The sequence below is a fragment of the Podarcis tiliguerta genome (genome assembly GCF_965153285.1).
Source record: "Podarcis tiliguerta genome assembly, chromosome: 8".
Classification (NCBI taxonomy): Eukaryota; Metazoa; Chordata; class Lepidosauria; order Squamata; family Lacertidae; genus Podarcis; species Podarcis tiliguerta.
This window is the reverse complement of record NC_139541.1, coordinates 84,692,663-84,709,062: the sequence shown is the minus strand read 5'-3', so window position 1 is coordinate 84,709,062 and position 16,400 is coordinate 84,692,663. Positions and strand designations below refer to the sequence as shown.

The following is a 16,400-nucleotide window of genomic DNA, read 5'->3' as shown; positions in this document are numbered from 1 at the left end:
GGAAGCGAGCGTGCGTGCGTGCAGTGACCGTCGCCATGACAGGAGAGGCAGGGCTGTTTCGTCTAGCGAAGCAAGCCCTTAGGAAAATCCGTCTTGCGAAGCACCTCAGAAAACGAAAACCCCTTTCGTCTAGTGGGTTTTTCGTCTTCCGAGGCATTCGTCTTGCGGGGTACCACTGTATAAGGGCTTCCCACTAGATGGGCCATTGACTCAATCAAGTACCCAGGCTCTTCTTATGGAACCTCCACGTGCAGAGTCAGTCTATCAACATTCCCAGATTCTTAGATGTATTAGGCCACTGGACCATATGGATCCAGATGGATCCAACCGGCTTTTCTTATCTTCTTATCTTATCTTAAGCTCCCACTATACATTTTCTCTGTTCCTGCAGAGCTGCCATCATAATTTAATAAGCCTCCGCCGTGTGCTCCCTGCCTGCCCCGATCAATGCCGCCTTCTCTCGGAAGGAGCAAGGAGACCCTGTTCCAATTAGTTTATTTAAGAGCCGGCCTATTATCAGGACCGATCGCAGCAGCTGCTTGTCTCTGATACGCTCTTCTCTCTCTCGGCTGCTGAAATCTGGCTTTTTTTGCGGGGCATCTGTTTTATTTATGCTTATTCCTCTTCTAATGTTTAGCGTCCTATTGTTTTTCCCCCAGCCGTCTCTCTAAGTCACCTTGAAGACCGTCAGAAGTAAGGGGAGCGGGCTCCACAACGTGGCTAGGAGGAAAGCGCCTTTGGGAGTGTCAACGCAGGAAGCTAGGGAGATCCTTCATGCTGAATCAGAACTTGTTGTTGTTGTTTAGTCCTTTACTTGTGTCCAACTCTTCGTGACCCCCTGGAGCAGAGCACGCCAGGCACTCCTAAATGAGGAGACCCATGCCTGCTACCTTGAGCTCCTTGGAGAAAAAGGTGAGATATTTCAATGGCTGCAGGTTCTTGTGCTCATGTTCTGCTCAAAGGTATCTCTGTCCAGTTGGCTGCTGTGGGACCAGGATGCCCATCTATCTACTTATATCATGTTCTTATGTAAGTTAAATTGTTCCTTATGGTCCTAATGCTAGCAGATTTGCAAAGCTAAACAGGGTCCACTCTGGTTTCACATTGGATGGGAGACCATGTGTTAAGATTCTTGCATTGCAGGGGGTTGGACTAGATGACCCTAGAGGTCCCTCCCATTCTATTATTCTAACATTGCATTTCAATAACCCGCTCTGGGACCTTTGTTGTTGTTGTTTAGTCGTGTCCAACTCTTTGTGACCCCATGAACCAGAGCACACCAGGCACTCCTGTCTTCCACTGCCTCCCGCAGTTTGGTCAAACTCATGCTGGTAGCTTCGAGAACACTGTCCCACCATCTCGTCCTCTGTCGTCCCCTTCTCCTTGTGCCCTCCATCTTTCCCAACATCAGGGTCTTTTCCAGGGAGTCTTCTCTTCTCATGAGGTGGCCAAAGTCTTGGAGCCTCAGCTTCAGGACCTGTCCTTCCAGTGAGCACTCAGGGCTGATTTCCTTCAGAATGGAGAGGTCTGATCTTCTTGCAGTCCATGGGACTCTCAAGAGTCTCCTCCAGCACCAGAATTCAAAAGCATCCATTCTTCGGCGACCAGTCTTCTTTGTGGTCCGGCTCTCACTTCCATACATCACTACTGGGAAAGCCACGGCTTGAACTATACGGACCTTGGTTGGCTAGGAACACTGGTCCACAAAGCCCAATACTGCCAACACGGACTGGCAGAAGATGTCCAGGATTTCAGGAAGGAGCCTCTGCCATCGTTACCTGGAGATTCCAGCAGGAATTGAACTTGGAACCGTCCTTCTTGCAAGACTGATTCTCTGCCACTGAGCCACCGGTGCCCTGTGTGTGATTGTGCGCGTGTGTTCAGCAATTTTCCAGAAGCCGCGATCAAATTCCGTGCCTAAATCACGCACCGTGATGAAGCCTGATACGGTGACCTGCATTAAAATCGTGCAAATCAAGGCCCTGATTGCCTTTGCATGAATTATCCTTCCTTTTCTTCTCGGCTTGTTTGCATAATTCATTCTGCCTCTGAAGCGCCAGGAGAAGGAGAATCGCAGTCTCCTGACCCCCAACCAGGAAGCTTACATAAACAGCTCCTCCTCAGGGCTTCCGAGATTCAAAGCCTGCTTCTGCAAACCTAGGGACTAGAAGCTTCGTGTTGTTGTTTTTAAAGGGACAGAGATCCTTCGGAAACTGAATTGCTGCATTTGCCCCTCAAATCTTGGCATATGCCACCAGCATAAGAACATGGGTACAGCCTGTATGGTCCGTACAGTTCAAGCTCTGGTTTTCCCAGTAGTGATGTATGGAAGTGAGAGCCGGACAATAAAGAAGGCTGATCGCCGAAGAATGGATGCTTTTGAATTCTGGTGCTGGAGGAGACTCTTGAGAGTCCCATGGACTGCAAGAAGATCCAACCTCTCCATTCTGAAGGAAATCAGCCCTGAGTGCTCACTGGAAGGACAGATTGTGAAGCTGAGGCTCCAAGACTTTGGCCACCCCATGAGAAGAGAAGACTCCCTGGAAAAGACCCTGATGTTGGGAAAGATGGAGGGCACAAGGAGAAGGGGACGACAGAGCACGTTACTTCCAGGTTTCACTGCTCACGCATTTGCAGACGGTCAAAATGACGTCACGCGCATGCGCGGAAGCGCAGTTGCGTCTTACGTTCTGTTCAGGATGCGAACGGGGCTCTGGAACAGATCCCGTTCGCATCCCAAGGTACCACTGTTCACCTGGAAACTATCTCATAAGGAGACAGTCCCTTTGTCCTCTCTGGGCTGGAAGCCAAGACAGCATCTTTGGCTAAGCAAATGTTGCTTCTTCGACGAAAATAGTCATAGAGAGAGAGATGGTGGCCACTCCTATGCTTTTGTTACCTGCACAGGTGAGGCCATGCCCACCTCTAGTCACATGCAGAGGAAGTCTGTCCCAGCCCAGAAGGAAACAGGAAGTTGACCTGCTGGCTGGACAAACATTCCTCCCCATGTGTAAACATGTTCCCTCTAGGAAGGTTGTACCGTACTTGACTGCTCTTGTGTTTCACATCCCACACTTCCAACTCTGCAGTTCTATGATTCTATAATTCTATATGATTATTTCAGTGACCAAATACCCCAAAGAACCCGGGGATCAAGATAGATTGCCTCTAGAACTGCAGGTTCCGTAAGGAAATTTTAAAAAGCCTGGCTGCTGTATCAGGCCACTGGCTGTTCTCACAGGGGCCAAATTGATGCCCCAAAGGGAAGCAGGATACGACCCGAGGAACACTCTCCTCTCCCGGGGTTTCTCCCACTTGGACTACTGCAATGCGCTCTACGTGGGGCTACCTTTGAAGGTGACCCGGAAACTACAACTAATCCAGAACGTGGCAGCTAGACTGGTGACTGGGAGTGACCTCCGAGACCACATAACACCGGTCTTGAAAGACCTACATTGGCTCCCAGGACGTTTCCGAGCACAATTCAAAGTGTTGGTGCTGACCTTTAAAGCCCTAAACAGCCTCAAAGGCCCAGTATACCTGAAGGAGCGTCTCCACCTCCATCGTTCTGCCCGGACACTGAGGTCCAGCGCCAAGGGCCTTCTGGCAGTTCCCTCCCTGCAAGAAGCCACGTTACAGAGAAACAGGCAGAGGGCCTTCTCGGTAGTGGCGCCCGCCCTGTGGAACGCCCTCCCATCAGATATCAAAGCGATAAACAACTACCTGACATTCAGAAGACATCTGAAGGCAGCCCTGTTCAGGGAAGTTTTTAATATGTGACATTTTAGTGTATTTTTCATCTTTGTTGGAAGCCGCCCAGAGTGGCTGGGGAAACCCAGCCAGATGGGCGGGGTACAAATAGTAAATTATTATTATATTATTATTATTATTATTATTATTATTATTATTATTATTATTATTTCCAGAAACTGCCATTCAGAAGTGTTCCACAGCATGGCCCTGTCCACAGTTCTTGGCATTTGCTGGATCCTTTCAGTGCTGACCGAAGCCGAAAATCCAGCTCGCTGACCGCACAACCTGCCCTTCCCCTCCGGCAAGGATAAACCATCACAAACACGGAGATGTCTTTGAGATGAAAAGGACCCCGGAGCTCCCCCGCTACCGGATTTCCACTGATCGCAGCGTGGTTCCCCTGCTCCGGCAGCTTATGAATTATTCTCCTTCAGCCTCCAGAGGGGAGGATTTCAGAAGGTAAAACAGCAACTTTATCTGAGGCCGGCTTCAAAAGGCAGGAGCTGGGCACCCAAAGCATGACGGGTACTCGCTGCTCTCATTCGCAGGCTGCCGCGGTCGGCGGAGCCAAGGTGAAATCGCTCGCGGCGGAAAGGGGAAAGCCGAGTTTCGGGGAAACTCAGCCAGCGTGGGGCACCCACAGGTTCTGACTGCGTGACAGTTTTTTCGCCAGCAACGGCTTCTGTGCCTCTAAGCAGAAAAACCTGACCTTCTGCTGATGGCAAGAAGGGGCAAGGGCTTTCCTCTATGCTGCAAAAAGTGTCGCCTCGAATAAGTTTCGGGACAGGTAAAAGAAGCAACCTGTTTGTGCAGCGCAGAGTTAAACCGCGGAACTCACTGCCACAGGACGCAGTGTAGGAATGATCGCTGGGTTGCGGGGCACACTCCCGCCCGCGGGCAGCCTCAGCTGTCTGCACGCATGACCTTGGGGTGTGGAGCACACTCCCCCTCACAGATAAGGCCACAGCTGTCCGAACATCTTGCCCTCTGTCTAACCTTTTGCGGTCTCAGTAGTCTGCCGTGTCCGGTCTGTGACCCTTGTCTCTGAGACCTTTCACCTGTGCAAGGGGGAAATGATGCGGTGGAAACAGGTGCCAAAATAACTTTGTACCACCCCACAATCTCGGGACTGGAAGATGTGTAAAGGGCACAGCCCAAAAATGTACCGTATTTTTCGCTCCATAAGGCGCACCGGACCATAGGGCACACCTAGTTTTTAGAGGGGGAAATCAAGGGGGAAATTCCGCTTCTCCCAGAGCTGCTGGGGCTGCCGGGGGAAGCCCGGGTTCCCCGCACCCCAGCCCCAAAGAGCAAAGAAGCCAAGGCAATTTTCGCGGCGATTCGAACCGCCGACCTTCTGATCGGCAAGTCCTAGGCTCTGTGGTTTAACCTACAGCGCCACCCGCGTCCCTTAGTCAGGTGGTCGGTCTCTAAGGTGCTACTAGACAATTTATTTATATATTTTTTATTTCTACTATGTGAACAGCGTCTCCCATCAAATGCGACTCTATGAATGAAAAACAGAGGTGCTATATAGGTACCTTTGTTATCAATGAAAATCTTTCGGTAAAAGCATACACACACAAATATATATATATATATACACACAGTGGTGCCTCGCAAGACGAAATTAATTCGTTCTGCGAGTCTCTTCGTCTAGCGGTTTTTTCGTCTTGCAAAGCAACCCTATTAGCGGATTAGCGCTATTAGCGGTTTAGCGGCTATTAGCGGCTATTAAAGGCTTAAGGGATTAGCGGATTAGCTGCTAAAAGGCTATTAGCGGTTTAGCGGCTTAGAAAAAGGGGGTGGGGAGCGGAAAAAAACCTCAAGACTCGCAAGACATTTTCGTCTTGCGAAGCAAGCCCATAGGGAAATTCGTCCTGCGAAGTGCATCAAAAAACAGAAAACCCTTTCGTCTAGCGGGTTTTCCGTCTTGCGAGGCATTCGTCTTGCGGGGCACCACTGTATATATCCTCTCCTAATGTCTAAATCCTCTCACTTGTATGCTGCCTCTCCTCATTTAACTGCCAGAGATTTTCCCTGACTCTCAACAAGAACTGCCACTTTAGGGAACCCCCAATGCTCACCTGTAGACTAAGGTGTCGTCCGAGGAGCTGTTGTATTGGATCTGGTACATCCGAATTCCGGGCACGTGCCACTGGGGGTACCAGCGGATCAGCACCGAGGAGGCCGACACCTCTGAGGCCGCCACCCCCTTGTCCTGAGAGGCCCCCGTTTCGTTGGCGCCGGCGGGGAGGGCGCCCTTAGCTGGCGTCAAGATGTCTGAGGGCCCTGCCGCCTCGGGGAGTTTGGGGGCTGTGCCGTTGGCGAGGTGCGGCAAAGGGTTGACCACCAGCTCGATGGACGTGGTGGCCTCCCCGGCGGCGTTGGAGGCGATGCAGGTGAAGGCCCCGGTGTCCTGGACGGTGGCTATGAGCACCTCGAGCGTGCCGTTCTCGTAGGAGGTCGTCCGGGAGGTGTTGGCCACCACTTTGCCTTCCGGCGAGACCCAGTGGATGGAGGGTTCAGGGTCACCCACGCCGCGGCAGCGTAGAACCGCCTCCTCGCCTTCCGTCACCACCAGCCGGCCGGTGTAGCGGGTGATGACCGGCGGCTCGCAGATGAACTCCTCCTCCGGGATGGTCCAGAAGTATTTCCCCAGCAGGTCCGGCGGAGAGGCGCAGGTCTCCAAGTCGTCCTCGCGGGTCAGCCTGCGCAGCCACAGCAGCTCGCAGTTGCAGTGCAGAGGGTTGCCGCCGAAGCTGAGGACCAGGGAGGACAGAGGAGACCCCTTGGATTTGGCGTAGACGGGGATGCGTAGGAAAAGAGGGTCCGGGGGGATCTTCTTGAGCTTGTTGGACGTCATGTCCAAGCGGGCCAGCTTGAGGAGGTTCGTGAAGACCCCCTCGGGGACGTAGTCGATCAAGTTGTGGTCCAAGTTGAGGGAGTTGACGTTGTTGAGCCGGCGGATGGTGTCCCAAGGGACTTGCACCAGGTTGTTGTAGGAGAGGTCTAGGTCTTCTAGGGTGCCGGCGAAGTCGTCGAAGGCTCCGGGAGAGATGTCCTGGAGTTGGTTGTTGCTGAGGATGAGGTGGCGCAGGTTGGGCAGCCCCTTCAGCTGCTCGGCGCCGATCAACAGCAGGCGGTTGTTATCCAGGTGCAGCGCGCGGAGGCTGCGGAGGTCGGCGAAGGCGTAGGGCAGGATCTGGCTGATGGTGTTGCGGGAGAGGGTGAGGTGGACCAAGCTGGTCATGTTGGAGAAGTCCTTGCGGCGGACGACGGTGATGAAGTTGTCCGTCAGGCGCAGCTCCACCGTCCGCCGGTCGATGACGGTGGGCACAAAGAGGAGGCCCGTCCGGGTGCAGAGGATGGCAAGGGAGGGGGAGAGGTTCTGGCACATGCAGCGCTTGGGGCACACCTGGGCACGGGCCAAGCTGGCGCTGAGCACCACCAGGACGCAGAGCAGGAGCCGCTCCATGGTGCTGCCGTCAGAGGGAGGAACTACGGAGAAAACAGAGGTGGGGGGAGAGGGGAGAAGTTAGAAGGAGTCGAAACAATGGCAGCTCACAGGACTTTAGAAGGAAGGAAGCTCAGCTGGGTCGCATAAATAAATAATAATAATAATTTAATATTATTTTTACCCTGCCCATTTGGCTGTGTTTCCCCAGCCATTTTGGGTGGCTCCCAACAGAATATTAAAAACAATAAAACATCAGACATTAAAAACGTCCCTAAACAGGGCTGCCTTCAGATGTCTTCTTTGTTTATTTCCTTGATATCTGATGGGAGGGCACCACCACCGAGAAGGCCCTCTGCTTGGTTGTGGCGTTTGCCCTCCTAGGTGTGTGGCATCATACTGGGTTCATAAGGATAGGGTTAACTAAGTGTAAAATGATTAACCAATAGGAACCCAAGGGGAGGAGTTAGAGTTAGGGATCAATAGACCATCAATAGATCGCCACACTGGTTCCCTACAACCTCACTTCTCTCAGTGAGGGAACTGCCAGAAGGCCCTCGGTGCTGAACCTCAGTTTCCAGGCTGAGCGAAGGGGGTGGAAAGGCCAAAAACTGGGAGCCTCTCAGTGGAAAACAGCCCCAAATCTTACACTGGGCACTTGTTATCACTCACCCTGGAATTTAGCTATAAGGGACAATTTGAGGTATAAGGGATAATTTGAGGTTTCAGCAGGGACTAGAAAATGCATGCACTTTTTATAAAATTCGGCCTTCTTTTATTGAATATACAGTGAGGGCCTTTGTTATTTTAACTCATGAGCAGCTGTACTCATCCTGTATCCCTGTTTGACAGCTTTGTTTTTCATTTTTTTTAATTTTCATCTGTTGTTATAACCCTTCTCTCTGTTTTATACACATTACAAAATGAAACTTCAAAACTTTACCAAAAAACGTTTTAAAAGAGTGAAGGGTCGAGATGGCTCATAGAGTTGGAAAGGATTCAAAGGGTCATTTTCATTTATTATTTGTTTCTGTTTATTATTATTTGTATTCCAGCCTTCACCCACAGATCTCAGGGCCCTTTTCGGGAGCATATAAATACAAGGCAAAAACACAAAATACAGAATCAGTTTCAAAACCAGCACTTTGAATTGGGCCCAGAAACTAATCGGCAGCCATTGCGGTCAGGTCAGGATCGGTGCAATATGCTCAGACCGTCTTGATCCAGTGAGCAACCTGGCCACTGAATTCTGCACCAGCTGAAGTTTCCGAACTGTCTTCAGGGGCAGCCCCATGTATAACGCATTGCAGTAATCTAGCCAGAGCATGGACAACAGAAGTTAAACTGTCCTGTCCAGATAGGGGCGGACCTGGGACACCAGCCAAAGCTGATGGAAGGCCATTGAGGCCATCTGAGCCTCAAGCAACAGCAAAGGGTCCAGGACAGGGGTCAGCCAACTTACCGCGCCTTGGGCCAGTTTCTCCAGCACCGATTGCGCGGCGGGCCGGAGGGCAGGGGAGTGCGTGCCCATACGCGTGCGCATATGCTATTTCTGGCGCACTTCCGGGTCGGAGGAGCACTGGAAATAGTGCGCATGTGCATGGGCCTCCTCCGACCCGGATGTGCACCGGAAATAACGCCTGCGCATGCGCACAAGCTATTTCCAGTGCTCCTCCGAACCGGAAGCGGGCAGCCGAGCAGTGCAGTGCCGGTAAGAGAGGGCGGCAGGGGTCGCTGTGGGCCGGATAAACGAGTCCCTCGGGCCTTATCCGGCCCGCGGGCCTTAGTTTGGGGACCCCGGTCCAAGAGGACCCCAAAGCTAAGCACCTGCACTTTCAGAGGGAGTGTGTAACCCCATCAAGAGCAGGCGACCTCCCATCCATGCGGTAGGGGAAGTTCTTCCTGATATTTACAGTGGCCCCTTGGTTCTCAAATGCTTTGGGATTTGAGTGCCACACTTCGGGTTTGAGTGTTACAATGAGCTCAGTCTGTTTTTGCTATTTATTTTGCGGTTTTGTTATTACAGCTCTTTTTGTTTTTGTGATTGTGTGGAACCCAGTTTTATTGCTTTCATTTTATGGATCAATGTCTTGTTAGGTAGCAAAATTCATGTTAAATTGCTGTTTTAGGGGTTGTTTTTAAAAGTCTGGAACAGATTACATTACTTTGCATTACTTTCTATGGGAAAGCATGCCTTGGTTTTGGAACGCTTTGGTTTTGGAACGGACTTCCGGAACGGATTGAGGTTGAAAACCAAGGTACCGCTGTAGTCGGAATCTCGTTTCTTACTCCATCTTCCACGTGACAGCCCTTCAGATATTTGAAGACAGCTGGACGCGGGTGGCACTGTGGGTTAAACCACAGAGCCTAGGGCTTGCCGATCAGAAGGTCGGCAGTTTGAATCCCCGCGACGGGGTGAGCTCCCGTTGCTCGGTCCCTGCTCCTGCCAACCCAGCAGTTCGAAAACATGTCAAAGTGCAAGTAGATAAATAGGTACCGCTCCGGCGGGAAGGTAAACGGCATTTCTGTGCGCTGCTCTGGTTCGCCAGAAGCGGCTTAGTCATGCTGGCCACATGACCCGGAAAAACTGTCTGTGGACAAACATCGGCTCCCTGTGCCAGTAAAGCGAGATGAGCGCTGCAACCCCAGAGTCGGCCACGACTGGACCTAATGGTCAGGGGCATAGCTGTCAACTTACAGATTTGAAAATAAGGGACCTGCAGCCTCGAAAATAAGGGATCTGCCGCCAAAATAAGGGATTTTCCAACCATAGGTATGTTCGACTTCTGAGCCCCACCAAGCCAAAGGCAGAAAGCCCAGCCAGCAGCCAAACGAAGCCTCAAGCGGTGGTTCCCACAGCGCAGCAACCCGGCAAAGGGGATGCAGCAAGGAAAACCACCGTCACCTCTCCGCTGGGAAGCGCTGAGCAAAGGCGAGTCCCCAGGCAAGGCGGCCGATTTGATCGGCACAAGGCATGCAAGCTCCACCCCCCAGTCATTCTTTGACTCCTTATTGGGTGAGCAACGCAGCCAAGCAACACAGTTGGAGCCTCCCTCCTCCCTGGCCGGCAGGGAGGGAGGGAGAGGAGCTGCTTCCTTTGAAACCCGGGAAATTTAAGGGACATCATCAATAAGGGACAGCAGCGGGGCACAGCGCTGGGATAAGGGACTTTCCCGCCAAATAAGGGACGCTTGACAGCTATGGTCAAGAGTCCCTTTACCTTTACCTATCCCAGCCATCTTCTGTCCCAGCCACACCCTGGAGCGTTCTACATGCCAAGCAGGAGCTCCACCGTGGAGAAAGGCAGAGAAGGGGTGGGTAGGCGTTCCTGCTCTTTCATCCCAGACATCCATTTAGCAGCTCTCTCTTTCTCTGTCCCAAGAATCTGCGTAATCCTTTTCTAAAGCCATGGGAGCCAGAGGCCATCAACACATCTTGTCATAATGGAATCCCGTAACTTAATTACGCGCCGGGTGGAGAAATTCTTCTTTATGCCTGTCCTGAACCCGCCGTTGCTTCAGCTCTGCCGCGGCGACCCTGAGGTCTAGCATTATCAAAGAGGGAGAGAGGAAAATTCCTTCTACTCCACATCATTTACAATTCGACAAAGCTCTCATCTCCGGCTTTTTATATCTTTCCGCACACTCACACACACAAACCTGTCGCTTCCTCTAGCCTGCTTTTCTGAATTGCTAAATTGGATTTCAAGATTCACTCCTATTGACACGGCTCTCCATTCAAAGCGTTTGTTTATCCCACAACGCTCATTCCTCTCATCCCATCTGCAGGGCCTTGACATCATTGGCAACGCTTTTCAAACCGGCAAACAGCGGAGCGCAAACAGAGGCACGGAACAATCGCCAGGTGTGATCTTCGCCGATCGATTCCCTGACACACCCCTCCCGCAACACCCAGAACAATTGTTCAGCTGCCTCCCCCGCCCGCCATAAACTCCTCCTTTGCGGAGCTCCCCAGTTAAGTGCTCCAGTTTCTAAACAGCTCAAATCAACAGGAGATGATGCTCCTTAGGCCTGGGAGGGCGTGAGGCAGGAGGCGGACATCAGGGGGAGCCAGAGCCAATGAGTTGAAGAGCCCCATTGTTCTGCCCAGACGCTGAGGTCCAGCTCCAAGGGCCTTCTGGCGGTTCCCTCACTGCGAGAAGTGAGGTTACAGGGAACCAGACACAGGGCCTTCTCAGTGGTGGCACCCGCCCTGTGGAACACCCTCCCACCAGATGTCAAGGAAATAAGCGGCTATCTTATATTTAAAAGACATCTGAAGGCAGCCCTGTTTGGGGAGGTTTTTAATATTTAATGCTGTATTGTTTTAGCACTCGATTGGGAGCTGCCCAGAGTGGCTGGGGAAACTCAGCCAGGTGGCGGGGTATAAATTATTATTATTATTATTATTATTATTATTATTATTATTATTAAAATAAGAGACAAGGCTCCATAATAAATAATAATAATAATAATAATAATAATAATAATAATAATAAATTTTATTTATACCCGCCCTCCCCGGCCAGAGCCGGACTCAGGACAGCTAACATCAGTAAAATAATAGTAAAAAACATAATGGGGGGGCAATTTAAATTACAGATTAAAATGCAAATTAAAATGCAGCCTCATTTTAAAAGTAGCCCATAAACCAAAACCCTAAGGGGAGGGAAACATAAGGGTCAGACTGAGTCCAAAGCAAAGGCCAGGCGGAACAGCTCTGTCTTGCAGGCCCTGCGGAAAAGTCCCACAGGACCCTGGTCTCTTGGGACAGAGCATTCCACCAAATTGGGGCCGGTGCTGAAAAGGCCCTGGCCCAGTTGAGACCAACCTAACCACCTTGCAACTTGGGACCTCCAAAATGTTGTCATTTGTGGACCTTAAGGTCCTCCGCGGGGCAGACCATCAAGTCCAGCGTCCTGTTCTTGGGGTGGCGAAATAACCCCTAATGTCAGGGACTGGCTAGATGAAGAAGACAGGAGGAAGGGCACAGAAGAGGATGACTTAGATCGTGGTGGTGGGGACACGGAGGAGCAGTCTGGAGAAGGAATGAGCTAGGATCATAAATCGTAGAGTTAGAAGGGACCCCTGGGGTCATCTAGTCCAACCCCCTGCAAGGCAGAAATCTCACCTAACGCATCCATGACTGGTGGCCATCCGATCTCTGCTTTAAAATCTCCAAGGAAGGTGAGTCCCCAACTTCCCGAGGGAGTCCATTCCACTGCCAAACAGCGGGGAGGTGCTAGAAGCAAGGGGATTGAGCGGTGGGGGCGGGAGAGAGGCGTTTCAGGTGAAAGAAAGTCTTCCAGAACAGGTCTAGAGGCTGAGAGTCACAGTGGTGTTAGAATTCCTGCTCCCTGATTGCAGTCATGGGATTGTTGTCTATCACATGACGGTGTATGTTTTGACTCCACCGAGTGGGAAGTGACGGAGACAGGATGTTTGTGTTCCTGTGTTTCGGAAGTGGGACTGTTATGTACAGAGTTGAATAGGATCCAAAATGCAGCAGCCTGATTGGTCCTAGAACAATAGGATTCAGAATGCAGCAGTCTGACTGGCCCTAGAACAATAGGATTCAGAATGCAGCAGTCGGATTGGTCCACAGGAGCCACCCAATCCAACTCCAGGTGGAAGTGAATCCACAACCTGATTGGCCTACAGGTGAATCCTGGAATTAGCCAATCACGTGGGGCCCATTGTGTAAATAATGTATATAAAGCAGACATTCTGGGGGAACTTCCATTCCTCCTCACCACTTTGAGCTGAATAAAGAGCATGAAATCCACTCTCGACTCCGAGTATATTTCAGGGACTATTGTCCTTTGTTCTTTTTCTCTTTGCTGTCTGATACTAGAGAGGGAGGGAGCCGTGTTGCAGTGTTCTGTGTGTGTTTATATGTAAATAAAGTAGATTAGCCAAAATGCTGAGTTGCTGAGATCTGTTACGCCAGCTGCACAAACTCTGCGGATACCTAAGTGTTGGTTGGCATCAGTCACTGTGGTGTTCGGGCTGAAGAAAGCTTTTGAAGCTCCCGAACGATCGACCAGGAGGGAGAGAACATGCCAGTCGGTCATGTGTCTCTGCCAGGGTCCTACTCGAGTGTAGACTGAACTCCTGACAAGTGGGAGCGTAGACTCAGACAGAGAGGAGTCGGCCCTGCTACACAGCAGCAGGGCAGTCACAGTCCTGCTGGCTCTGCTCCCCCTCTGGCACCCCGTTCGAATCCTGTGCCTTGCTGAGCAAAGGGCCAGGCAGGCCCAGAGGAGGAGCCCACCCTCTCGAGCATCTAGATCCAGCGGCTAGAAGGTAAGGGCAGGGCCAGTGGTCAGCCCAGAAGGGAAACCTGTTTCAACATACTAGAATCATAGAATGGTAGAGTCATAAGGGACTCCCAGGGCTCATTTAGTCCACCCCCCCTGCAATGCCAAATTCCTGCCCACAGCCATGCCCATAGCTGTCCACCGTCCCTTATTTGGCGGGAAACTCCCTTATCCCAGTGCCGTGTCCCGCTGCTGTCCCATATTGATGATGTCCCTTAAATTTCCCAGGTTTCAAAGGAAGCAGCTCCTCTCCCTCCCCTTTGCCGGGTTGCTGCGCTGTGGGAGCCACCGCTTGAGGCTTCGTTTGGCTGCTGGCTGGGCTTTCTGCCTTTGGCTCGGAGGGGCTCAGAAGGCGAACATACTTGTGCTTGGAAAACCCCTTATTTGGGCTGCTGCTCCCTTATTTTCAAGGCTGCTGGTCCCTTATTTTCAAATCTGTAAGTTGACAGCTATGGCCATCCCTGGGTGGACTCGAACCACCAACCTCCTGGTTAATAGCCAGACACACTGAGCCACTGCACCGCTGAAAGTGGATATCAAAGCCAAGGGTCCCGGCAAACCAGAAGCTCCAGAAGTTTCTAAGGAGGCCGCTTGCCTGAACGTACCTCAAGTTCATTTCTTTTCTTTTCGGGTTTTATCTGATTCGGTCGCAAATTGGCAAAGCGCAATTTCCCTGCAAATCTACGCGTTCCCGCACCTTAATTGGATAACCCATTTGTCTCTTTCCACGATAACAAAAACAGATTATCCAAAAGCGGCTCCGACTTCGCAAATAGGTATATAAATAACCCCAAGGAAATTTAAAGGACACCCAAGCTCACAGTGTCTTTATCCCAGCTGCTGGAATAGTTGTGGTTAAGGACATAGGAAGGGCCTAACTGCTGGATCAGGCCCAAGGGGGGCCCATCTAGGACAGCATCCTGTCCTCACAGGGGCCAACCCAGATGCCCCTTATGGGAAACCTGCAACCAGGACCCGAGTGCGAGAGCAGCTCTCCTCAGTTGCGATTCCCAGCAACTGCCCTTCAGAGGCATAAAGTTTCGGACGGTGGAGGAATAATATAGCCGTCACAGCAAGTGAGGTAGAAATTCTGAAACATCCATTATCAGAGGCCACATTTCACGTACAGAAGGGTACCCTGCCTGGCCGCAAAACTGGTGAGAGTCGGTTTTAGCAGGAGCCTAACGCTGAATGCAAGGGACGCAGGTGGCGCTGTGGGTTAAACCACAGAGCCTAGGACTTGCCGATCAGAAGGTCGGCGGTTCGAATCCCCACGACGGGTGAGCTCCCGTTGCTCGGTCCCTGCTCCTGCCAACCTAGCAGTTCAAAAGCACGTCAAAGTGCAAGTAGATAAATAGGTACCGCTCCGGCGGGAAGGTAAACGGCGTTTCTGTGCGCTGTTCTGGTTCTCCAGAAGCGGCTTAGTCATGCTGGCCACATGACCCGGAAGTTGTACACCGGCTCCCTCGGCCAGTAAAGCGAGATGAGTGCCGCAACCCCAGAGTCATTCGCAACTGGACCTAACGGTCAGGAGTCCCTTTACCTTTACCTTGGTTCTCAAATGCCTTGGTACTCGAACAACTTGGAACCCAAACACTGCAAACCAGGAAGTAAGTGTTCCAGTTTGTGAACATTTTTTGGAAGCCAAACCTGCTCTGTTTTGAGAGTTATGCTTCCGATTTGATTACCACCCTTCCGTTTTGAGGGTTACGCTGAGGTCTGTCTGTTTTTGCAATTTATTTTGCGTTTTTGTGGTTTTTTGTTTTGTTTTTGTGATTGTGTGGAACCGAGTTCAGCTATTGATTGATTGATTGATTGATTGATTGTGTGACTGCAGTACATTGTTTATTGCTTTCACTTTATGGATCAATGGTCTCGCTAGATAGTAAAATTCATGTTAAATTGCTGTTTTAGGGGTTGTTTTTAAAAGCCTGAAACGGATTAATCCATTTTGCATTACTTTCTATGGGAAAGCGCGGCTTGGTTTTGGAACACTTTGGTTTTGGAACGGACTTCCGGAACGGATTGAGTTTGAGAACCGAGGTACCACTGTATTCTGTTGGGAGCCACCCAGAACAGGCGGGGTATAAATAAATATTCGTTGTTGTTGTTTCCAGATCCAGTTCCCAGCATCTAAGCAGGCCTTGAAAGTCTCTCCCAAGCCACAACATCATTAAAAATATCCGCCATCGCGGAACAACAAACACCAAGCCAGCGAACATCCAGCGAGATTACTATTTCATGACCAAACAGGCAGAGAACAAACAGAAGAGGAGGAATCTAGCAAATACCCATTATCGATTTAATTAATCTCAAATTACCCAATATCAAATATTTATTTATTTATTTTTAAAGATCAAACTCTGCTCCCCGACGTTGTCTAAGTACACAGAACAGAATTTGCAGGCTCGGTGACACTTGCTCTGCCTTTCCCTGTGTATTCTCCTCCTAGTCAAAGTTTTATTTATTTACGCCTCGTTTGATTCTCTTCAAAAATGCAATTACAGAGAAAGGTTTGTTCCTCCCCCTCGTTCCTTTGGAAGTCCTAACCATCCCCTGTATCCGGGATCATCAGCTGTATGGTTACACACACTTTTCACAAATACGTACAGTGGTATCTCAGGTTACATACACTTCAGGTTACATACGCTTCAGGTTCCAGACTCCGCTAACCCAGAAATAGTGCTTCAGGTTAAGAACTTTGCTTCAGGATGAGAACAGAAATCATGCTCCGGTGGCACGGTGGCAGCAGCAGGCCCCATTAGCTAAAGTGGTGCTTCAGATTAAGAACAGTTTCAGGTTAAGTACGGACCTCCAGAAGGAATTAAGTACTTAACCTGAGGTACCACTGTACTTTTATTTAAAATGCAT

The 16,400-nt window shown here is 50.7% G+C and overlaps 1 protein-coding gene and 1 long non-coding RNA gene across 2 annotated transcripts in view; one reads left to right on the top strand and one right to left on the bottom strand.

The window, feature by feature from the left end:
• Window positions 1-16,400, bottom strand: part of LOC310684296 (leucine-rich repeat and fibronectin type III domain-containing protein 1-like protein) — a 62,021-nt gene that overhangs the window by 23,058 nt on the left and 22,563 nt on the right. Inside the window, exon 2 of the mRNA XM_083455204.1 lies at window positions 5,841-7,254. Within this exon, the coding sequence (XP_083311330.1) occupies window positions 5,841-7,231 (1,391 nt within the window). The 5' untranslated portion in view covers window positions 7,232-7,254. The remainder of the gene's footprint in view (window positions 1-5,840; window positions 7,255-16,400) is intronic.
• LOC310684923 overlaps window positions 12,549-16,400 on the top strand; it is a 174,854-nt gene continuing 171,002 nt past the window's right edge. Inside the window, exon 1 of the long non-coding RNA XR_014514970.1 lies at window positions 12,549-12,606. This is a non-coding gene — a long non-coding RNA (uncharacterized lncRNA). The remainder of the gene's footprint in view (window positions 12,607-16,400) is intronic.